We start from the raw sequence: 24602 nt of genomic DNA, 5'->3' as shown, positions 1-24602 counted from the left end.
AACAAAGAGGATCAAACAAATCTGGATGTGTCATAAACCCTTAGCTAACAGGTTCACCTCCTTCCCAGGTACTGGAAACAGTAACAGAACAGACACTGACCAGGGGGGAGTTCTAATGACCATGAGTCCTCTCCTAGCTAGTCCCGTAAACGTTTGGTTTGGATGTGTAAAAATTCTAATTATTTTTGTGTATTGAAAGATTTTTCATTTTATGCATATCACCGTGTCATTGATTTTATTATGATTTTTATTTAAGTTAAAAAAATAAAATTTTCATTTATGTTTACTCTACATAGTTGTTTTTGTTTTTTCCTCATGTAACATAGTTGTCATCTCAGAAGTAAACAAAATAGAGTGGAATGTTGTATACTACTTTGTACTCAGGCAGGTAGGATTCATTTAATTTAACGAACATTTATATGTGCCTACTGTGTGTAGAATGCTATATTCTTAGGTTCCTTGGCTCTGGTACAACGTGAGAGTTCTCTGTAATAATGGTGTTTTTGTTCTTAACCAGGTACCGTGGGAGTAGGAGAATTTGTGAGTCCATGCGAAGGTGGAGACAATGCTGGAGAGCCATTAGCTTTGGAAGACCAGAGGGGACCGTTACCCCACAACAAGACTTTGTTTCTGGGCTATGCTTTTCTCCTCACCATGGCCACAGCCAACGATAAGCTAGCCAACCGATCTAAATTGCCAGATGGTCCTACTGGGAGCAGTGAGGAAGAGGAGGGTGAGACCACTGTCCTCATTTCCCATGGAAATTTGTGGGTTTCTGACATAGCTTCCCATTTCCCTCATATTTATTCTAGTTGCTCCACTTGTTTAGTAAGCCTGTGCTTGGTGCCCTTTGTCACGTAGAGAAGCTCTAAAACAAGTGGAAATCGACCCTGAACTAAGGACAGAGGAAAGCAAACACGCCTCCTCTAAGTAGCCGACGTCTTTCCTATCCAAGTTTTAAGGAAAAGGCTGTAGCAGAACTGGTGGGAGGGGGAGAAAGGCAACTGGCTTTGAGGGGACTTTGGAAGGGGGGATATGTGGCGATAGCAGGTCTTCTGTCAAGGACTGTCAACAAGCAATTTCTAGACATTTTTCATCCATTTGACTGCAAACTAAACGTACAATTATGTTAATAACATCATGGGGAGTTATGAGAAAGACTTGTTCTCTGCCTTCAGAAAGTCTTGAGTCTTAAGACTCTTAAGAGGGAAAAAAGGAAAGTATGAATTTAAATAAGAATGGCTGACAAAAACACATCAATCTACCCATTATGGCTAAGGCTCAGACTTTTCTCTAATGTGATATTTGAACACTAGCTACGGATTTCTGGCTGACATTAAGTCTTGGAAGAGCAAACTGTATTTGGCGGTAGTATCACCATTAGTGATCAGCAGCCATAGTAGCTCTTCAGGGTTGTGTCTCTAACCCCAGTTAATGAACAAGCTATTTATTTTTGCTGAATTTTTAACATTAGCCAAACCTCCCTGTACAATGTTAATATTAGTTGAATGTTAGCCAAAATTTGGGTTTTCTGATAAGTGCCAAGTATTCAGAGAAATGGGAAAAATGTAAAGGAGGGCAGGATTTGCAGGAGACATCTTGGAAGGCTACAGGGAATCACTTTAGCAGAAAAGAGAAGCAATTGTGCTTCATTTTTTGTTACTGGTGGTGTGTTTTATAACTTGGAGAATGAATAGGGGCATGGAAGGGACAGGAAGTGGATGAGCTTTTCCCACTAAAGAGAATTGAGGTGTAATAGAAAGGCTTCCTCTTGAACTCATTGGAATCCAAAAATATATAGCTTGTTAACTGGCTTCTAAGCTGATTATATATTTGGATTTGATTGTATAGGTAATTTGTGTTCTGAAAAGGGGACATTGATATTTGGGGCCTCATTTTTCTTTACCTTCCTAATGTTGCCAGATCTTGTTCTCATTCATATTCTTTCTCCTTTCTTGCTTCTCTTTCTCCCAGCCTTCTGCTTCTCACCCTTAAGAATTTTGATGATAAAAATCCCCATTTCATCGTCCTCATTTTCATGCACTATAATCATGTAACAGCATTGATTCCCAAGTAACTGGACTCTGAGAAGGGAAGGAGCATGAGGTCATCCTGGGGATTTATATGGGATGACGGGTTAAAGTGGTTGGCTCTAGGACTGTTAAGAATCCATTCAGTTTTTGGTTCTGTCCCATCAGGTAGGGAAAATTGTATCTCCAAATACAGACGTTGAATCCGTAGTAACTGGGATAAATTAGAGAATATATAAGACAATACAGTTGGAGGTTAAAACCTAAATAGGCACAAAACTAGCAATCCTATAACAAAAAACAATTGAAATGAAATTACTAATGTACTAGAAGGTGAATGTGACTCATCATCACGGACTATTAAGTCAACATAATGACGCTGCATTGTATTCTTGTGGTGTCGGGTCAGACCTTTGTAGATGTCCAGTTTTGGTATTTATTTTAAGAGAGATATAGAGTAGCTAAAGTCTGCCCAAAAGAGGAATAATTAGAGGAAGAGCAAACAGAAACTTGGTGGAAAACATCAATAGGTTGAGGCATTAGATGTAAATGACTGGCTCAGGAGTTCATTGAGTGTGTGAGGTGGTACCGGAAGCAGGGACCTGCAGCTCTGATTTTCTCCTGGAGTGCTGTTTTATATTTGACCTAGAATAGTGGACTGGAGGATATCTCCCAGGTTCAGTTTTTAGCTCTCCTGTTTATTAGTTGTGTGACCTTAGGCAAGTAGCTTAACATTTGTGCCTTCCTTTCTTCTCTAAGACGAAGCTAACATTTCACTGTGCACCTCACAATAGTTGCTGTGGGGAAGGTACTTTATAAACTTAAAGGCATTATATATAAATATGAGCTAATATTATAGAGTAAGGTGATTATTTCTGGAAATTTTTGATGGGGAGGGTGGAGGGTTGAAATAGAAAACCATGCACTGGATTGGGTTTTGTTTTGTTTTTTTTTTAACATTAAAACAAATTAATCTGAATCCAGTCGGCTAGAAGCCTTAACCAGAATTTTCTCTCTCATTTGTAATTTCTATATTCCATTTACATTGGAGAGGAGTAAGTGACCCAAAAGAAAAAAAAATTGATTGAGGATTTGTTTAAAAACAACACCCCTAAAGCTTTCAGGATAGAACCTGGTATCAGTGACTGCCACCTTCTACAGCAACTTTAAGATTATATGGTAATCATTAATATTCAGATTTCATCTAAATATAATATCTGATTTATCAAATAACAGGTTTTCTTTTATTATCCTCTACTAAGGCGTTGGCTAATAATACATTCTAGAAAAATTTTTCAACAAAAATTGAGACAGTTTTTCCGGATAATCCATAAATTACATTGGGATGTCTCCCTTTTTGTCCTCCAGCACTCCTGTACTGCTCCCCCTGCCCGGCCTCTGCCTCCAGCGTTTTGGGCACATTAAGTGTTAGTGTGGGTGGGGGGAAAGTGTGAATGAGGGGGATGTGTGAAGGTCTATGTAAAGAGAGTACTCATCAGTTGTTCTTCATCTCCACAGAGGACAGAACTAGAGGAAATGGGCTAGTTTGCAGCAGGAGAGATTTAGGTTAGACATAAGGAAGAACTTCCTGATGGTAAGGGTTATTAAACATTGGAACAGACTATCCTGGGAAGTTGGGGGATTTCAATCCCTGTAAGCAGCCATGGTCTAGATGCAGTCCTGACTGGGAAGATTCTCGATATTCTTTCCACCTTTATTGTCCTATCTCCATTCCTCAACTGTCCCACCACCCTTTCTTCTGGCAGCCTTTTCCACCTTTCAAGAACTCTTTTGATCCATGGGGAGACCCTTGAACTGGCTTTGGAGACAGCTGGGGAGTGGGAGAATGGGTAGTAGGAAGCCAAGTATAAAATAGGAGATCACAAATGAGAAGTTTCTGGCAATAACTGGATTTTACTGGTTCTTCTCACTTGATGTAGAATTTTTGGAAGCTCCCCCTTACAACAAGCAGTATACAGAGTCCCAGCTTCGAGCAGGAGCTGGCTACATTCTTGAAGACTTCAATGAAGCCCAGGTGAGCATTTCCTCTTTTGTAGCTACATGAAGTTGCTGTACATCAGATGCTGGGGTAAGTAGGGCATAAAGTTGAGGCTTAGCATGGGGAGAATACTGTTGCTAGGAACAGAAAAGATGGGGATTGGAATTGGAAAGAAATTTGCACTTCACATTTCTGATTTTTGGCCTGTAGACTGGCATTATTTGCGAATTTCTGCAGGGGCATTAGGGCATTCTGGAGGTTTGGTGAGTTGCATTAAAGGGAAATAAGAAGCTTTTTTGGCACCTGGACGGGCTAAGGCACATGGTACTGTCTGGAGGGCTTCGTCTCAGTTCCCCTCTCAATTTGTTGGGAATACCTTTCAGCGATCATCTTAGAACAAAATCACTGAGTGTATCTGCTGAATTTCTTCCTTCTCAGTGTAATGTGGCCTATCAGTGTCTTCTGATTGCGGATCAGCACTGTCGGACCCGCAAGTACTTCTTGTGCCTTGCCAGTGGGATCCCTTGTGTGTCTCATGTCTGGGTCCACGACAGCTGCCATGCCAACCAGCTCCAGAACTATCGAAATTACTTGCTGCCAGCTGGGTACAGTCTTCAGGAAGAGAGGATCCTGGAATGGTAAGGATTCTGAAGTCCATTTTGAATTCAGTAGCATTGTAGCAAATGTGCAAGTGAGAACCTGGGCAGGGCAGTACTGTGTGCAGTGATAAGCTTTGGGTGAGAAAGGCTTCTCACTCAGTAAGCATTTATTAAGTGCATATTACGTGCTGGGTGTTGTGCTAAGTACTAGGGATAAAAAAGACAATCCCAGCCCTCTAGGACCTTACAGTCTAATGGGAGAGATGCAGATAGTTATGTACAAGTAAGTTGAATACAGAATAAACAGGAAATAATTAAAAGAAGGAAGGCACTAGAATTAAGAGGGGTTGGGAAAGTCTTTCTGTAGAAAATGAGATTTTAAAAACAAGCAGAATTTTATATTTATATTTTATATTTGATCCTGGAGGCAATAGGGAGCCATTGGAGTGTATTGAGTAGTGGAGGGCTGACATGGTCAGACCTGCACTTCAAGAAAATGATTTTGGTGGCTGGAGGGTGGACAGGAGCAGGAAGAGATCGGAAGCAGGTGGGCCTGTACCAGGGTGTGGCCTGTCTGAGGAGAGAAGGGGACATATTTGAGAGATGTTGCAAAGGTAAAATCAACAGGCCTTGGCCACAGATTGGATATGGGAATGAGAGATAGTAAAGAGTCCAGAACAACTCCTACATTATGAGCCCGAGGGACTAAGAGGATGGTGTTACATTTGACAGAAATAGGGAAATGGGGTGGGGGAGAATGTTTAGGGGGAGAGATGAGTGATTTTTAGATGTGTTTAGTTTGAGATGTCTGAAAAGAAGTTGGAAATGAGAGATTGAACATCAGGAGAAGTTGAGACAGGTAAATTTGAAAATCAACACAGAGAAGAGAATTAAATTCATGGGAACTATGAGATTACCAAGTGAAGTAGGATAGAGGGAGAAAGGAACAGGGCTCAGGACACAACCCTGTGTGACACCTGTAATTAGAGGGCATGAACACTGAAACCGAGCTGTCTAATAAGTAGGAGAACCAGGAGACAGTAACGTCTAAAAGACCTGGAGAGAAGAAAGTATCAAAGGCTCTGGTTTGGTCGAAGGGAATGAGGACTGAGAAAGCCCGTTGGTTTTGGCAATTAAGAGCTCGTTGGTGACTTTGGAGAGAGCAATTTCAGTAGATTGATGAAGCTGGAAGCCAGGTTGCAAGGCGTTAAGAAGAGAGTGAGAGGAGAGAAAGGCGCTTGTTACAGATGGCTTTTTCAGGTTTAGTCTTACAGGGCAGAAGAGATACAGGATGATTTAAGGGATGGAAGGATCAAGTGCTGTTTTTTTCAGGATGGAGGAGATACGTTGTCTATGTTTCTCTAGGCAGTAGAAAGGAAACGAGGAGGCAATGAAATATGAAAAATAAGTTATAAAGAGAGGATTCTGGGAAGATAGTCATGTAGGTTAGAAAACTTTCAGCTCTCCACATTTTCTCCACAAAAGAAAGACCTTGCTTAAGAGCAGCAGAAATAAAGGGGTAAAGCAGTTGTTGCCTAACACAGTTTGAGAAGATTCCAGGAAAGACCCAAACTCCAGGGGCCTGAGTTTCTATCTGAATGAAGTGCAGACACCTCCAAGCCAATCCCACAGAGTGAACAAACAAGCCCTGGGGCAGCTAGGTTGATAGGCAGCCCCAGCTTCAGAAACTTTCATCTCCAGAACAGTGTTGGGGAGATGAGGTGGGAGGTGGGGGTGTCTGAAAGCTGAATAGAAGATTGAAGGACTTTCCACTGCCAAGGGACACCAAGCACAGCTGTGCTGACCAGATGTGTCCCAGACTGGCTGCAGGGAGGAGGAGCTAGCACACACCTAGTGACTGCAGTAGCAAGGGGCAGGGACCCTGTTGGCTGTGGGCACTTGCAGGACAGCAGAATACCTGGCTTCAGTTCCAGGGCAGAAATGACAGCTGTAGTTTGCAGCCACCCGAGGAACCAGAGGGAGCAAAATCATGTGTGGCCTAGGAGTGGAGAGAAGAGCTCTAGGGTGGGTCCCATGTAACAGTAGGAAAGATCCGAGGCTTGGGGCAGCATTCCCTGTACCTTGGGACTAGAACGTGATTGCACTGACAGCTGCTAACAATAAAATAAAACAATCAGTAAATGAATGAAATAAGTAAAGAAAGGAGAAAGAACCCAACCACAGATGATTACAATGGGGATAGAGAAGATCTGGGTTACTATTGAGAAGAAGATAATGGAGCTAAAAAAGCCACTCCTATTTTAATGAGAAACGTCAAATGGCCCCAAAAAGAGTTCTTGGAAGAACTTAAAAAGGACTTTAAAAATCAAGAGAGATCAAGGAAAAATTAGAAAAAAGAAAAAAAAAATCAAGAAAATTAGGAAAAGAAAACCAACCAACTGGAAGTGGAGAATCAAAAACTTAAGGAAGAAAATAATTCCTTGAAAATTAGAATTGGGCAAGGGGAAGCTAATGATGTTCTAGAACACCACGAAATCATCAGACAAGATCAAAAGAATGAAAAAATAGAAGAGAAAGTGAAATATCTCATCAGAAAAACAACTGATCTGGAGAACAGATCAAGGAGAGAAATATAAGAATAGTCAGACCCTGAAAACTACACTGAAGAAAGGAATCTTTATACAATACTCTAAGAAATTATCAAGGAAAAATTGTCCTGAAGTTCTAGAACAAGAAGGTAAAGTTGAAATAGAAGAATTGCACTGATCATCCCCTGAAAGAGAGCTCAGGACGTAAACTTAGAGGAGCATCATGGCCAAGCTTCGGAGCTCCCAGGTTAAGGAGGAAATCGTGGAAGCAACAAGAAAAAAACAACCCAGATATCGTGGACCTACAATAAGGATGACGCAAGATCAGACAGCTGCTGTGTCCTGTAGCGGGAAAGAGCTGGGGTAATAAGCAAGGGTAATTTATCCAACAAAGTGAAGTACAGTCCTGCATGGGGAAGAAAATGGACAATAAAGGAACTGAAAAGGGGAAATATAATACATAACATCCAAGCAAACGAGGGCTCGGTTATCTAGTACAGATGGGGCATGAAAGGAAAAACTTGTACAGAAGAAGCTAGTGGGGAGGCGTGCTGCAACCTTACTCTCCTCAGAAGTGGATTAGAGAGGGAAACACATGTAGGTAGGTATGTATAAAAGTCTTCTAAATTCAGGAGGGGAGAGGATAAGGGGAGAGGATAAAGGAAGGACTTCAGAGGGGTGGGTAGGTTAAGGAATAAGAGGGCAAGGTAGCAGGGAGAAGTAAAGCGGAGGACTGGGGGGGGGGGGATAGAATAAATAGGGTGAGAATAGGGAGGAAAATGCACAACAGATCATTGTAGCTTAGACTGTGAATGGGGCAAATTTACCCACAGAATGGAAACGGATAGCAGATTAAAAATTTTAATTAAAGAGTTTGTTGCTTTCAGGAAACAAAAATGAGAGATGAACACAAAGATAAAATAAAGGACAGGGGTAGACGTTCGTATGTAAAAAAGAGCAGGGATGGTAATCATGATCGAAGACACAGCTTAAAGTTAAATAGGTTTAATCAAAAGTAAAAGATAGAAAAGCGACACTGTGTCGATGATGTTATTCAACATTGTCTTGGACCATTTAAAACACCTGGACACATTCCTGCCAGAACAGACACAGGAAGTGTATGAACATGACCCTGAAACACTTGACTCAGATCTAAATAATTGAAGTAATGTTTATTTATTGATCATGGGTAGGCAAAGCCAATGTAAATTTTTAAATGACAGTTTTACCTAACTAATCTATTCAGCGTCTTCCCAATTAAATTACTAAAAAATTATTTTACCGAGTTAGAAACAACAACAAAGGTCATTTCTAAGAACAAAAGGTCAGAAACTTCAAAGAAACCAGGAAAAAATATGTCAAGGAAGATTCAGCAGCATCAAGACTTAGACTGTATTATAATGTGAGAGCATTGTTGTAAACAAGGATAATTTCAATTATTTTTAATGAAAACTTTCTTACACAGATAAAACATATGCAGTGAAGAATAGAAGGAATGCAGAAAAGTGGGAAAATAGTTTCCTAGACAGTCTCTCAAATAGGATGTGATTGGGTTGGAATTTTTCCGTGGTGTAGGAAATGATGAGCTGGTTGTTGTAGAAAAACATGGAGACTTTCATCTATGAAGGAAGATGCTATCTACCTTCAGAGAACAGATGATGGGAGGAAGTAAGCATAGTATGTCTTAGATATTTTTGCTTAAGTGTATATGGATATATTTGTAGATATCTATGTATATGTCCCCAGATCCATACTTCATTGTAGCCTCCTCTAGGGTGGGAGGAAAGGGAGGGGCAAAATAAAGTAAAAAGGACAAAACCAACAAAGAAGCAAAGCTGGGCAACTTTGAAAACAACGTGTAGTGTTTATCTTATAGGTTTTCTTGAAATGGAAATGTATTTTTATATTGAATCCTTTTACGGTCTACTGTATACAGGGCAGGTTTTCTTTTCTTTTCTCACTTTGTATTTAAATTTAAAATAAAAAATTCGCAAAAAGAAATGTTACAAAATAGGAATGACAAATGGGGCAGTCTTTTGGAGGGAATGGGATGGAATGGGATCTCTTGAACAAGTGTAGAGATCAGCCTTGTTAAGCCCCACTTCTTCGTGTGGGATAGGAGTGAAGGACATACAGTAACAGAAGGTATCTGAGTGTGAGGAAGGAGAAGACGTACCTTACGGTGAATGACCTCAGTTTTTTCCCATAAAATACAAGGAGGCAAGGGTCTCATCTGCCTTTGTTCAGCAGCACTTGTGCCAGGAACGATCCAAGGCTGAGGCTTGGCAGCTTACAATCAGTGATAGGATAAGGGGCCTAGGGACTCAAGAAAGGATTGTGTAGAGCTAAACTGGTTCACCAATGGGATCCAAGAGAATTAGTCCTGAAGTTAAAGGTTTTTGAAATGTGTACAAGGATTTGCATAATTTAGAGCATTTAAAAATGTTTCTGACCTCTGGGAGGATAGGTTCGGGAGTGACCCTGAACCAGAGGACCAGTTAGACTTGAGATAATCAGAGCAGTGGAGGGGGTAAGCCTACCAGGATCTCCACACTAAGGCCTAAAAAGAAGAGTTTTGAAGGCTTTATTTGCAGAAATTGTGAATGTGCAAGAGCGTGCTCCTTCAGGAAGCCTGCTTTTCAAAACATCCAAATATACGAGAACTCTCTATGTAGGGTTATTGATTCTCTTGTTTTCCCCCAAAGAAGATTAAGACCTGCGTTTGCTCTTTTCCATCTTTGATTCTGTTCCCTTTTTTGTAGGCACCCCCGTGAGAATCCTTTCCATAATCTGAAGGTCCTTTTAGTATCCGACCAGCAGCAAAATTTCCTGGAACTCTGGTCTGAGATCCTCAGGACTGGGGGAGCAGCCTCAGTGAAGCAGCACCACTCAGTTGCCCAGAACAAAGGTATCTATTGAAAGGATGTTAGGAAGCCCCTGCTTCCCCAAGAAGTGCATTGTTCCTCTTGCCAACGGCAGGCTAGCTTTTATAATGACTGGGCCTTGTGGTCAAAGTTCCTGTCCTGACAGGTAGATCTTGCTCGTGTTCTACTGAGAGAAGACAAGCAACTTGAAGAGGTGAGGTGAGCCACCATGACACCAGCACAGGGCTGTTCTTAGTTTCCGCTTGGTTCCAGTGATGTATTTGCCAAACCTTTTCCCAGACACAACCATTCTCTGGGTTCAGGGACGCTCACTATGGTATCCTTCTACTGAAACGTCCTAATTCAAATAGATATTTGATGGACGGAACAGGTCTCTAGTTTGGGCAAAGTGGAATGGGCTGGCTAGAGGGCACGTCCTTCCTCATAACAGAGGGCTGTGATGTATTTCTTTCCATTTGTTTTCTGCTCGTTCTTTCAGATGTTGCTTTGGGGGTATTTGACGTTGTGGTGACAGACCCCTCGTGCCCTTCCTCAGTGCTGAAGTGTGCAGAAGCGTTACAGCTGCCCGTGGTGTCACAAGAGTGGGTGATCCAGTGCCTCATTGCTGGGGAGAGAGTTGGATTCAAGCAGCATCCGAAATATAAACATGATTATGTCGCTGACTGAAGATGCTCGGCCCCATCAATTTCATTCCCTGCTATTGTGAAGACTGTGTTTTAACCAGGTTTTAAATGTGTCTTGTGTGTAACCGGACTTCATGCATGGATCATTGTATATAGTTTTCTTTGCTGAACTTTTATGATAAAATAAATGTTGAATCTCTTTGGTTGTAGTAACTGATTCTTTATCCTTTGTTTTCTGAGTTTCTTTTGGAAGGAAGGAATAGGAGAAAAGAACATTACCTGTATGGCAGAGGTGCTTGAACCACTTGTTTTTAGTATTTTGAGAAATGTATTTCAATATAATTGGTTTCCTTTGTAATCCTATGTATTTCATGAATGTGAAAACAGTTCTTAGGAGTGGATCTACAGATTTCACCAGACTGCCAGAGGGGGTCCATGTCAGGAAAATGATCAAGAACTCCCAACTGTACGACTTTTAAGCAGAAGAGAGTCCTCATCACCTTTTGGAAGAGGAGCATCTGGCCTTGCAGATAAGGGGGATGAGGGGCTTTCAGATTTGCTATTTGGTATTTAGTAGGCTTAGTGGTGACCATTTTTGTTTTTTCTAGTTAATTTTGTACCAAGACATTCCAAAGATAAGTGGAGAATATTCTTTGCCTTAAAATATTTCTTTCCAGTGAGTATAGGACTGGTAAGTTACATATACTTTCTCAAATATGAAATTACTAAACTTAGGGATGCTAAGACCCCACTGAACTCTGAAGGGCTTTCCTTTGAAGTATGGTAAGCTGTCCTGTGGAGCTAGCTAGCGGAGAGTCTAGGATTGGGCTGGGACCGGGTCAAAAGCTCTGAAGTCCTATAAAATGAAGTAGCTGCCTGAACACTTAGAAATTTTCAAAACTCCAAAAAGGCATACATTTAATTACTGTAACCATGGCCCTTACTACCAAAACCAGTTAAGGTAGTCCCTTTGAGGTCTGTGGTAGAAGGAGAGACCACCTCCATCCATCTTTTTTAGGAGATACCTGAATATCTCCCCTTTCCTCCTGCTTTCTAAGAGACATCAATGGGAAAATCCCTGCTCAGTGACTGACTGCCTTGAAGAGTGAGGGGATATTAGACTAGTTTTAATCTGCTACACAGAGAAGCCAGTACCGTGGTGAGGGTTTAATAAATATTTATTTTGATGGTGTTACGACACTCCTGATGACCTAGGTTCAAGCCCTGTCTCTGCCACACAGACTATTTCCACTTAACTCCTTGGCGCTCTGGGTACCTCTAAGGCCTGAGTTGCAGACTGGCTGCAGAGCTGCATTGATGGAGGGAGGGGAGTCTCCCATACCTCTGAAATACCACCCATCACCCCCCAGAAAAAAACAAAAAAACAACTGCTAATTGCTTCTGCTTTCGTAGCACTAATATAGTTGGGTGTGGAATTTGTGACTTAAACTACTAATGCCCTTTTATAGCTGAAATTTCACATGGGGTCTTTATTCTATTTCCCTCCCCCCCGCCCCCAGCTTCTGTACATCTTAATTCTCTGACAGACACAGCCACTTAATCATTAAGTTGAAGCTGAGATAGTTGGAAGTTGTTTGATTTTTTTGATTCATGGATTAAGATCTTTTAGCTTCTTCAAAGACAGTGGAAAAACTGTGAATAAGGAAGAACAGCTATCAAGTCAATAGAAAGTTTACCTGTTGCCCTTCTTGCTAATGACATCTAGAAATCTAATGTGCAAAAACGATCCTCTTTCCAAATGTGTGCCATAAGCAGATCTGACTTTCCGGTCATATTATAATGATTGTTCAGAATGTATTTCTAATAGAAGTACACGTTCAGTCACGGTCACTTGACTATTAACTAAGTCATGCTTTACCACCAAACTCATAGAAGGAGGATTAATAAACTCTTCTACAAGGCCAGAAAAAAATTCGCTTCTGTTTTGATGTATAATGAAGCTAACTTTTTTTTTAATGGTGACAAATGATATCCTTAGTACAAGTTAACGGCTTCATGACAAGAGAGCGGATTAAACTGCATTTCTCAGTTATAAAAGTAGAAGAGACTGTTTCCATGAACCTTCAGCAACAGACGGAATCACCTCTGGACGGATGGAAACTGCAATCTTGCCAACTTTGCTACTGAATCTCAACCACAGGGTTCATACCCCAAAACTGCAAAAGAAAAAGACACCATCACATACTTTTCCTGCAAAGAAACTATAGATGTGAGACAGTTTCACATTCAAAATCAAGGAATCGTAGATAGCTCCTAGCCTGTCTTCTGTTACCATCAAAAGATCAGCTGGGAGGAGGCTTAGAAAAAATTACTAAGACCAAAGAAGTCTTTTTTTTTCTCTTTAGGAAAAAGTTTGAAGAAAGATAAATGGTAAAACTGAGCAAATGATTCCTACTATGCCCTCTTGCTCACAAACCCACACTATAAGAAGGGAGAAAAAATCGTACTGAAGAGACTGTTCAGTATAAAAAAGCTTGATCTTTTTACATGAGGCAGCATGACACAGGCAGAGGGCAGCCCACTGGATATAAAGTCAGAGAAGCTGAATTCAGTACCTGGTACTGCTATTTATGTGACTTTGGGCAGTCTGAGACATTAGGTGTCAATTTCCTCGTTGTAAAATAAGGGGGTTGGAGTAGAAGATCCCTCCGGTGCAGTGTATGATTCCAGGAACCTAGTCAGCTGAATACCTAACCTGTGCCTACCTGCCCAGAGTCCCACCAGCCTGGGTGTAATACTTGTTGTAATCCAGTCGTAGCAGTAGTTGAGCCAAATCTGAGTTTATTTGATGATTCCGGACGCTGGAAAGGATCTTAAAGAGGAGTGAAGACTGACGGCTAAAACCCTGCAGGAAGGAATAACAGGGATTCAAGCGAATTCACCCCAAAACCTCATTCTTCTTTTACCTATAGCTGGAGAAGATGAAGAGTTTCATAGGAAGTGCCTTTAAGTCCAGGGGACTGATTGTGGCTGTACACCAGGGCAAGTGCAGGGAACAGTAACGAATGCCAACTGACTGCTCTACCCAGTGCTGGGTCACAGATACAGGGTGGGCGAGGAAGGGTCTTGTACCTAGTAGGGATGGTGTTACAGGCCAAGGAGCAGTCACAGGCTCCAGGCTATGCACTGAGCAAGCAACAACTTGAGAAACAAGCTATGTGGCCCTGATCTGGGGAGTGGGGCTGGCAGCTGAGGGTGGGAAGGGGTCTCAGTTTCAGCATCAAGCCTAGTCTGAAGCTGGTAGGATAATAACCAAGGCAAGAATTCTAGACCAAAGGGCACCCTTTGTTCTGTCATCCTAAATTGCAGAGCTTTCCTGTGATAGTGGCTGATTCCAGCAGCAGTCCACTGGAACTCCAGTAAGCAGCAAGCCTCCAATTGTGTTGCTCAGACCCCAAACCAGGCCAGGAACCTGCAGAGCTGTGATCGTGAGGAAGGCACTCATTTCACCTTGGATCAAACCTCTCTGGGAGCACTGGAAGCTTGCAGGTCCAGCCTGAACTTCCCCTGAGACCTTGGAATAACAATAATACCCCCCAAAACGCAGCATCAAGACCCAAGAGGACACAAATATAGCCCAGTCTGGACTTCACATAAAGACTGAAATCGAGAAGTAAGCTGGAAAAATGAGCAAACAGAAAGAAGAATCCCACCATAACAAATTATTGGTGAGTCAAGCAGACGCAGAAGAAAAAAATGACTCCAAAACATCTATAAGCAAAGTCTTGAAGAAAAATACAGCTTGAGTACAAGTTCCTAGAAAGGAAGATGCAAGAGCTTACTTTTTCAATGCACAAAGACTTTTTCTTGTTTTTTGCGGGGGTTCCAAATTCACACATTCCCTTCACTCCTTACGAAACCCAGTAAGAAAGCAAAAAACTCCAAAACCTATTACAAGTATGTCTAGTAATGCAAAACAAAGTTGCACGTTAGCCAAGTTGAAAGCTTAAACAATTTTCTTTATACATAAAAGCAGTAGAGGAAAAGAACTGGATGGAACACAGAATTAGAGAACGAATAGTTTGAACAAGAAGAACAACCGTACCCATGCAAAAGACTCCATGAAAATCAGAATGGGCTAAAGAAAAGAGAACGATTTCATGAGACAAGAAATATTAAAACAATGTCAAGGAAGCTGCCTCCATCTCTGGGAACCAGAAGGCAGTGTCAGTTATCCGGTAGGGATTTGTTAACCGTCTATTGTGCCTGGAGTGTGCTGAGCACTTCAGATACGGATAGAGGCACAAGGTAGTTTCTGTTCTCAAGGAGGAAACAACTCTGTACAAACGAGCTGGACACGTGGTAGATCTGAAATTCTCCAGAGAAGGAAGGCCTCCCAGTGAAGGGGATCAAGAAAGACTTCCTGGAGAAGGCAATGTTTCAGCTGGATCTTGAAGCCAGGAAATGGAAATGACCAGAAAGAGAATTCCAAGCATAGGGGGCAATGACAAGGCCTGCAGTTTGGAGACAGAAAATCATGTGGGAGGAGGAGTAAGGAGGCCAGTGACACTGGATCACAGAGTACGTGGTAGAAAGGCAGCAGAGGGCTGGGTATGGAGGGCTTTGAATGCCAAACAGGGTTTTATACTGGATCCCGGGGGTTATAGGGAGCCATTGACATTTACTGAGTAGGAAGTTGACATGGAGAAATCTGCACTTTTAAGAAGATTAATTTGGGAGACGAATGGAAGGAAGGTGGACTGGAGTGGGGAGAGCCTAGAGGCAGGGAGATCAACCAGTAGGCTATTTCAATAGAAAAGGAATGAGGTAATAAGGGCAGGTACTAGAGCATTAGGTGCAGTGTCAGAAGAGAGGGATATAGGACATGTTTTGATGTAAAATCAACAGGACATAGGAACAGATTGGATATGGGGAGTAAAAGAGAGTGAGGACTTGAGGATGAGATCTAGGTCTGGTGTTATCCTCAGCAGTAACAGGAAAGTTCAGAAGAGGATAGCTTTTTTGGGGAAAGTTAATGAATTCAGTTTTAGACATGTAGAATTTTAAGCTGTTTCTGGGAGGAAGCCAAGAGGGCAGAGTAGCATGAAGCAGTACAACAAGCTCCATCCCCTAAAAAACCAAATTACTCCAAACAAATTTAGAAAACTCACCAGACTGAATCTTGATGGGTAAATCTAGGAAAAGTAACACTGAGTCATTTGTCCACTCCAAGTCATTCTAGGGAGAAAGATGGAGAGGTCTGCGAATACTGGGGATGAAGTCTGGTACAGAGCACCCCAGGCATGAAATACTGCAGCTCTTAGGGAGACACTGTGTACTAAGGCAAGAGGAAACCCCAGACCCATATTAGGGCACTGCATACAGAAAGCAGGAACAGGTGTTAACTGGCACTTTTGGTAGCCACTACCCAATGCTGGGTCACAGATTCTTGGCAGACTGAGAAGGAAACCTGTCCCAGGGGGTGGTAATCCTAAACCAGAGAGTACAGAAGTAGTAATGATGTGGGTCCCAGAATGGGGTGCCAGCTTCTAGCCCAGTGTGATCACCTGTAGAAGAATAACCCTCGTGGGAATTCTAGACCAAAGGGGAGCTGACAACTCCATCACTCTGAACTGGCAGCTTTCCAGGTAGCTGGTAGGGTAAAGTCCAGCCTACTGCTGCTCAGATCCAAACCCAGGGCAGGATCTTGTAGAGCTCAGATCAAGAGGCAGTGATCAGACTTTGCTCAGGATCAGACCACTTTGGGGACACCCCAAATTACAACGTTCAATACTCCAAGAAAGCAGCCACAGGATCTGCCTAGACCTTCCCTCCAGAAGTGTGGAGGGCCCATGCCTAACATCAAGTTTGAAGTTAGGAAGTAACTATTATGGTGGCAGGGAAGCTCCAGACAAGCCTCCATGTAAAGGTTACTCCAAAATATCTAAAAGCAAAGCCTAGAAGAAAAATACACCTTGGGCACAAACTCTCTTGTAATTGTTGGAAGAGACAAAGCAAGAGTTTTTAAAAAAAGAGATGAAAAGCATTTTTGTAAATTAAGTGAGAGCATGTGAGGAAAAAAATGGAAAGGAAACAAGAACTATGGATGAACAAACTGAAAAAGGAATGAACAGCTTGGCACAAAAGGTGCAGATCCTTGCTCAAGCAACAAACTTCCTGAAATTAGAATGGACCAAAAAGAAGCCAATGATTCTATGAGGCATCAAAAAATATTAAAAGTCAAAAAGGCTGGAAAAAATAGAAGAAAATGCAAGGAATCTCACAGCAGAAACAACTGAACTGGGAACCTCATCAGGAGAAAAAAAATTTAAGAATCATTGAACTATCTGAAGCCCATGGACAAAAATAAGAGCCTAGACATCTTACTTCAAGAACTCGTAAAAGAAAACTGCTTATATCTCTTGGAACTTAGAGAGCAAAGCAGAAACGGAAAGAATCGACCAATCACGTCCAGAAAGAAACTCCCAAACTAAAATTCCCAGGAACATCATAGCCAAAATCCAGAGCTTCTGGGTCAAAGAAAAAATGCTCCAAGTTGCCAAAAAGAAAGAATCTAAATATCAAAGAGCCACAGTTGGAAGCATACGTGATTTAGCAGCCATCAGTATAAGGAATGGAGAACTTGGAATACAGTATTTCAGAAAGCCAAAGACTTAAGGTTAGGGCCAAAAATAACATCAGTAAAACTGAGTATCATACTCAGGACTAAAAATTGACTTTTAATGAAACAGAGGACTTTCAAGCATTCCTAATGAATGCTTGGTAGAAACTCTGAAGTTCAAACACAGGAGTTAAGAGAAAAATAAAAAGGTAAACAAAAATGAACAATGAAAAAGGCCTAGACAAGTGTAATTGCTTACATGCAAACATGGGGAGATGATATGTCACCTGAATCCTATCATCACCAGGAGTCATATGAAATCTAATTAGGCAAAGCCTGGGAGTGGTTTTGCTGATGTCTTGGTGATCTTAAAAGAATGGAAAGAGGGGGGGAAGTATGATATATTCAGGAGGGAGGGAAGGGAAAGGTTAGGGAAAACTACTAACTTTTGGGGCACAGCTCCCAATTGCTTTCCAGAATGGCTAGACCAAGTACAGCTCTACTGACATGATGCATTAATGTGCCTATTTTCCTATATATTTTCCAGCAGTTGCCATATTCCTTTTTTGTCACTTTTGCCAAACTGAGGAACATGAAGTGGAACCTCAGAGCTGTTTTAATCTGTATTTCTCTAATTATTAGTGATATAGGCATTTTTTTCATTTGACTTCTGAGAGCTTGGATTTCTTCCTCTGAAAACTGCCTGTTTATAGCCTTTGACCACTTGACAACTGGGAGACTTATTCTTGTGAATCTGAAATATTTCCCTTTAATTTTTAGAACTATGTCCATTATCAGAGAAAATTGCTGTAAATATTTTTCCATTTTTGCTTCTCTTTCAACTTTAGCTGCACTGGTTTTGTGCACAATCAAAACTGTCCTATGATCCTCTCTGTTCTTTGTTTGGGCATGAATTCTTCCCCTCTCCAAATATCTTACAGGTCATTTCTTCCTTGCTTTTAAAATCTATTTATGATGTTACCCCTTATGTCTAAGACACATACCCATTTGGCTAGTACCTTGGTATACGGTATGAGATGTTTAAACTATTTACTAGTTTCTGCTAGACTGCTTTCCAGTTTTCCCAAGTTTTTGTCAAATAGCAAGTTCTTACCCTAACACCTGGGATCTTTGGGTTTATCAAATACTAAGCTACTGGGCTCATTTGCTTCTATATATTATATACCTAATATGTTTTCCTGATCAGCCTATTTCATAACAAGTACCAAATAATTTTGATGACTGTTTTGTAGTATAGTTTAACATCTGGTACTGCAGGCCTGCTTCCTTCCCTCTTTTTATCACTATTTCCCTTGAGGTTTTTAGTCTTTTATTCTTTCAGATAAATTTTATTATTTTTCTTAGCTCTATAAAGTAATCCTTGGATAGTTTGATTTGAATGGCACCAAAGAAGTAAATTAATTTAGGCAGCAGTCATTTTTATTATGTTGGCTCAGCCTACTCATGAGCAATGAATATTCTCCAATTATTCAGATTTGTCTTAATGTTACGAGTGTTCTGTAGTTGTATTCATACAGTTCTTGTGATGACCTTAGCAGGTAGATTCTCAAGTATTTTACACATTCTGTAGTTATTTAAAAAGAATTTCTCTTTTTACCTCTTCCTCCTGAGTTATGTTGGTAATATGCAGAAATGCTAATGATTTCTGTGGGTTTATTTTATATCTTGTAAATTTGCTGAAGTTGTTTGAATTAATTCTTCAGTTAACTCTCTCGAGCTTTCTATGTAAACCATTACATCATATGCAAAAAGTGTAACTGTGTTTCTTCTGTCCATGCTTATTGCCTCAGTTTCTCTTTCATGTCTTACTGCTCTAGCTAGCATTTCCAACATTCTATCAAATTGTGGTCGTGATAATGGACATCCTTACTTTACCCTTAATCTGATTCAAAGACTTATAAGTTTATCATTACATATAATGCTGGCTTTGGTTATAGATAAATACTACTTTTCAAATTAAGGAAAATACGTTTATTCCTGTGCTAGTTCCTAGTCTTTTTCAAACAGGAATGGGTGTTGTATCTTGTCAAACGCTTTTCTACATCTCATAAAATCATGATTTTTGCCATTATGATTAACATGGTCAGTTAGGTTTATAGTTTTACTAATATCTAACAAACAATGCCTTCTTGCTATAAATCCAACGTGGTCATACTGACATGTCTGTGCTATGTTGCTGAAGTCTACCTGTAAATATTTCATTGAAACATTTTGTATCGTTTTCATTAGACATATCAGTTTATAGTTTCCTTTTCTTTGTTTTAATGTTTTTTTAAACTTATCCAATGAGGAAATTTGTTTTGTTTGACTATACATATTTATTACAAGAGTTTTGTTTTACTTTCTTTTTCATTGATGAGTGAAGGTGGGACGGAGAGAAAGTAGATTTAGGTTAATTGAAAAAAAGCAAAATTTCATTTAAATAAATTCCACAGAAGAGGATGGCAGCTTACTCTCTAGCTGTCAGGACTGTCCCTGTCCAGCTCCATTCTGGCAGACTTACCTTCACTAGAATACTCAGCTGGGCAGCCCCACGCTCATCTAGAGGGCCCAGATTCTGGCTGACCAGTGAGCAGAAACTGTGACAGAGATCTAGGATTTCATTCAGGCAGTGGAACACCTATATTAAAAAAAAAAAATAGTAAAAGAAGGAAAATGGGCATGTTATGGGGAATGACAGCTTAGAGGATTCAGGGTCTTCTATTCCCAAGAACACGCCTACAATTCTAACCTTTCTTCTTGGGCTCCAGGCTTATGTCTCTGATTGCTGGATATATTCATTTCAATTGGAACGTCCTATGGTACCTCAAATTCAGTATGTTTGAACAACTCATTATCTTTAGTTACTCAAAACTACTTTACCCTTTGGGATTCCCAATTTCTAGTCATTATCTCCTGAACATGCCACAGAAAATCCATGAATGTCTTTATTCATTCTATATATCCCCTGTATGGCATGTACAAAATACACTTCTTTTTTCCTCTTTTTATTTTTCCATTTCTCTAAGTCTTTCTTCAAGGCCTAACTTAAGGCCCACTTCTTCCATGAAACCCTGACTGCCCTAATTTTTACCAAGCACTCTAGCATTTACTGGCTGTGCCATTTATTTGGTGCTATAGTAACAATACAATTGTATGCATAATCTGTCTTCCCAATTACACTGTAATCTCCTTGAGAGGTTTGGATCCTGACTGTCTGATATACAGCCTTAATGGAGCAGGTGCTAAAGGACTACTTGTTGATGAAGTTCTAGTTCCATCATCCCCTCTCCAAAGTAGAACTGAACTCAAACCATCCAAGGCAGGCAGCTGATCCTAATGCAGGGGTGGGGAACCTGCAGCCTCCAGACCACATATGGCCCTCTAGGTCCTTGAGTGAATCCAAACCACACAGAACAAATCCCCTTAATAAAAGGGTTTGCTCTGTAAAACTTGGACTCAGTCAGGGCCACACTTGAGGACCTAGAGGGTCACATGTGGCCTGGAGGCCAGAGGTTCCCCACCCCCATCCTAATAGTTCACAGACATCTTTAGCAGAACAAGCATTTCACTCACTCTTACTTTTCATCATTACCACACATACACGCTAATGTAAAGCAGTTTCTGTTTCCTTTGCCTTAGACTATTCTTCTGTTCCTTATCTATCTCAGAAACCTGAATACATATCATCTGTGCTGTCTCCTATTTATAAATATTGCGAAATACCAACAAAAATGGGGAATAAAGATCTGATTAATGGAAGCCTGTTGTCTTGTCAACTCAATCAGCATCTGAAGAAGGGGAAGATTTAGTGCTATAAAAACTTCAGAAAGCCAAACGAGCCCCACTTACAGGTTTCAGCAAGATGAATGACTGAGCCAGCAAGTTGCTCAGGAAGTGGTCATGAGCCAACTGGATGCTCTCAAAATCCCTTGTGGAGTTAATCTGATGGAGGAGCTGGGAGAATTGAGACTCCAGCACATCTACCTGAAGGAGAATTAGAAGTAATTAAAGTATTTTATGGGACACAATCACTCTAGGATAGAAAGGATAGTGAGGCATCTGAAAAATAAAACACAGAAAACTCCCCTGTGCTCTTGAATTGACCAAGAAAGCCCTTGTTATGTGGCATGACACTGGCAGGGAAAGCTGAAAACCTGGTTCAACCCAGCCTCCTGTCATTAAAGCAGATGTTTTATGTTCATACTGACTGACTCAGTTACATTTTATTAAAATTTAAAGACTTATGGAACACTTCAGAAAGCCAAAACTTCAGTGATGCCAAAGACCTGAGATTTCATCCCGAGGATGCTTCCTTCAGTGAATTATATTGCCACCACTCTATACTTTAGCAGACAGTCTTTGTGAATTGCTGTGACCAAACCAATTCATCAGCTGACAATCAACCATCTAATGTGAAGCCTTTCCTAACTTAGTGAGGCTGGTCATATGGTCAGGACTTGCACTTTACTGACAACTTGCAAAAAATCTCAGGGTCAGCTTCCTGTCACAACAAAACAGAGCAGGATTTTAGGGTGATGCCAATGTCATCCTATCCACAAGAACTTAATAAGTGCCTTAGTGGTGCTGCTCATATGAGATTGTTAGTGCTTCTGGGGCTTCTTATGCCTCATCAATACCATTCCACATAGCAATCCTAAAAACCACGGCCAATTTTTTTCTCTCATGAGCGTTCCCCCAGGGCAAGAATAAAACATCCCTGCAAGACCTTTCTCCTGCCCTTTCTTCATCTCCCATGTACCATTCAACTTTCAGCACAGACCTGGAGATAATACTGAAGATTATCCACCAAGAAGGCCATGTGGTTCCGTAGGCGCCATTTAATGGCATCGCTCTGGTTAGACTTGAGATGCTTGCGCTGCATTTGGAGAGCCCAGCAGTGCTGCAGTTCTGCCTGCACTCGTCGTACGCTGAGCAAGTACTTGAAGACAACATTGTACCTGGGTCCAAAACAACCACCGTGAAGCTAGACTCTTCCATTCCCAGCTACCTCCCCTTTCCCCTCAGTCAAGTCCCAGATTCCTCCTCTTCCTCCCTTTTTCTTTCCCATTTTCAAAAAGAAAGGATTTGAAGCTAGCCAGAGAAGGGCCCTCTCTACTGGAGGCAAAGTCCTTGTTCCTTTCTCCTGAGGCTCAGCCCAATGCATGTTTCTGTCCCAGGACTTTCCATTTCACTCATGGGAGGCCCAGCATTCCAAACAGCCTCTGCTCCTTCTACCTTTACTTTGCAAGTCATGCCAAACAACACCTGCCTTACAGAGTTCACTGAACTATACAGAGGTCATGAGAAACAACAGGTGACCAGCCTTTGGGGAATGTAAACCCCTCAAAGGCAGGCATGTTTTTTCCACAATCTCTTAGGGCTCAGGATTGTGCCATGTGCATGATGAACTCTTAATGTTATGTAATGGTTAGCTGTCTGAGAGTGATACAACGTTCTTTGAAAAGGAATGAGTTTCCTATCTCCACAAATATCCAAATGGTGGTTGAATTACTCTTTCAGAGAAAGAAAGAACTGCCCTGGGAGTGAGGCTGTACTACATAACTTGTATGGTCCCTTCCAATTCTAGAGTCTGTGATTCTAAACTTTTTATTCCTCCCTAGGTCGTGACAGCTGCTGACATGGGAGAAATGTCAGAGGACACATACTGAAGACAAGCACTTGGAAGAAGAGTTGATTCCTAGGGGAACTGGAACTATGTGACCTCTCATCTTGGCATGAGTTTACACAGAAAAATAAGAAACCTAATTTCCTTCAATTCTAAAATAATCCCTGTTGAAACCTGCCTTCTTCAAAGGGCTCAAGGACACATCCAGCATCAAGCTTATTATGCCGATCACTGCCACCTCAAATTAATTTCAAAAACAGAAGCAACATGGCATATGAGGAAGACCTAGGAGTTTGGAGGTCATTGAATCCAACCCCCTCATTCAACAGATGAGGACACTAAGGCCTGGGGGCTTTACATGACTTGCCCATCAACACAGAGGTAGCCAATGGCACAGCCAGGATTCACACTCAGGTTTAGTGATTCCAAGGTGAATGCTATTTCTACTAAACCATACTACTTCCCCAAGGGCTCTTTTACCAGAAGTTCTCTAAACAGTTTTAGGTCAGCATCTGCAGGTTAAATAGACTGGGGTGGAGATGGATGGATTCTTGAAGTTGTATCTCCTGGGCCTGCAGATTACTAACAACTGGTCAGAGGGCCTCTATCTTCCCTGCCATAGTTAGTGTTTGCTAGCAAAAAGCTCACAGAGGTCTTGTAAACCTACTTCTCCAGGACAGCAGCAGTGAAGAGAATGTGCAGAGGCCACTGCACTTTGTAGGAAAGACCTAGGGCTGCCCAGCCTGACGCAGGGGCTTCTCGGGGAGAGGTGTCCCGAGAAGGTGCTTCTCGTGCTTGAGTAACATCTAAGGCAAAAAAAAAAAAAGAAAAAGAAAATGAAGAAACTTCAGTCTAATTAAGACAGACAACTTGTTTTGTTGAAAGAAGAATGCACATGAATAACATGAGAGAAAAAACCAGGGGGATGTCTAAGACACAAGGAGGAAAACATAGTGGGCAGAGGGCAAGGAAACAATGTGTAGGCAGGTTTTTTGGTAGATCTTAGAGATTATTTTGTTGTCTTTAGAGACAGAGGCAGCTGGAATAAGACAAGAACTGACGCATGGCATAATGAAAAAACCCTTGGCTGCTAATGAAGTGGTCTGGATTCCAATCCTGGCTGTGCCACTCATGAGTCTCGGTAAGTCGCGTAACCACCCTGTATCCCTGTTTCTTAATCTTTAAAATGAAGAGGCTGAACTAGAAGATTTCTTAGGACCCCCTGAGTGCTAAAGGTAGATAACTCTAAGATGAAAACCATATAAGCGTCTTCAGAGAAGGAAGCAGCATCAGGAAAAAAGGGAGGAACAATGATATGCGAAGGAGAGAGAAAGGGAATTAATACCCTTATGTTCCTTTCCATGGTACTCAATTGTCAGGTGAAGCAGAGGGAGGAGGTTGTCATCATCTAACAGCACCTTGTGGGCAGACTGCTGGAAGGCCACATTAACATCTGGCAGAGAGAAAGAACAAGGAGCAAATAATAGCACCTGGCTATATGATGAAGCCTGGAAGAAATGTTCTCCCATCCAACCCTGCCTGACCGTCAGGAACAAACACTATTTGACTTTGGGGTCCAGACCACACCATTTCATACAGATATCATTGGTTATGTGGCTGCTTGTCCCAGGAGATGACTGCAGTGTGATGGAAGCTATCCAGGCCCACTGAAATGGCTTCCCTAGGCAGCAACAGAAGGTAAGGA

At 41.4% G+C, this 24602-nt stretch overlaps 2 protein-coding genes across 17 annotated transcripts in view; one reads left to right on the top strand and one right to left on the bottom strand.

Moving 5' to 3' along the window:
* Positions 1-10898, top strand: part of LOC140514443 (TP53-binding protein 1-like) — a 131070-nt gene extending 120172 nt beyond the window's left edge. For 10 of the 12 annotated variants that reach the window (XR_011970630.1, XM_072624816.1, XM_072624814.1 and 7 more), the window contains 5 exons: positions 518-733; positions 3971-4065; positions 4468-4667; positions 9940-10085; positions 10541-10898. Coding sequence is in view for 9 of the 12 variants with exons in the window: in XM_072624816.1 (XP_072480917.1) it covers positions 518-733; positions 3971-4065; positions 4468-4667; positions 9940-10085; positions 10541-10728 (845 nt within the window). In the remaining 3 variants the exon portion in view is untranslated. Of the gene's footprint in view, positions 1-517; positions 734-3548; positions 3625-3970; positions 4066-4467; positions 4668-9939; positions 10261-10540 lie in introns of all 12 variants that reach the window. The other 2 variants (XR_011970629.1, XR_011970628.1) reach the window with 2 other exon arrangements.
* Positions 10899-11845: 947 nt separating this feature from the next.
* Positions 11846-24602, bottom strand: part of LOC140514452 (gamma-tubulin complex component 4-like) — a 29027-nt gene continuing 16270 nt past the window's right edge. For 4 of the 5 annotated variants that reach the window (XM_072624866.1, XM_072624871.1, XM_072624869.1 and 1 more), the window contains 7 exons: positions 24243-24350; positions 23565-23703; positions 22052-22229; positions 21121-21255; positions 19793-19909; positions 13412-13551; positions 11846-12862 (listed from right to left, as the gene is read on the bottom strand). In XM_072624866.1, coding sequence (XP_072480967.1) covers positions 12850-12862; positions 13412-13551; positions 19793-19909; positions 21121-21255; positions 22052-22229; positions 23565-23703; positions 24243-24350 — 830 coding nt within the window. In that variant the 3' untranslated portion in view covers positions 11846-12849. The remainder of the gene's footprint in view (positions 12863-13411; positions 13552-19792; positions 19910-21120; positions 21256-22051; positions 22230-23564; positions 23704-24242; positions 24351-24602) is intronic. The other variant, XM_072624870.1, reaches the window with a different exon arrangement.

This window comes from Notamacropus eugenii, chromosome 7, assembly GCF_028372415.1.
Source record: "Notamacropus eugenii isolate mMacEug1 chromosome 7, mMacEug1.pri_v2, whole genome shotgun sequence".
Lineage (NCBI taxonomy): Eukaryota > Metazoa > Chordata > Mammalia > Diprotodontia > Macropodidae > Notamacropus > Notamacropus eugenii.
The sequence above is the reverse complement of the archived record's forward strand: the minus strand, read 5'-3'. Positions and strand labels throughout refer to the sequence as shown.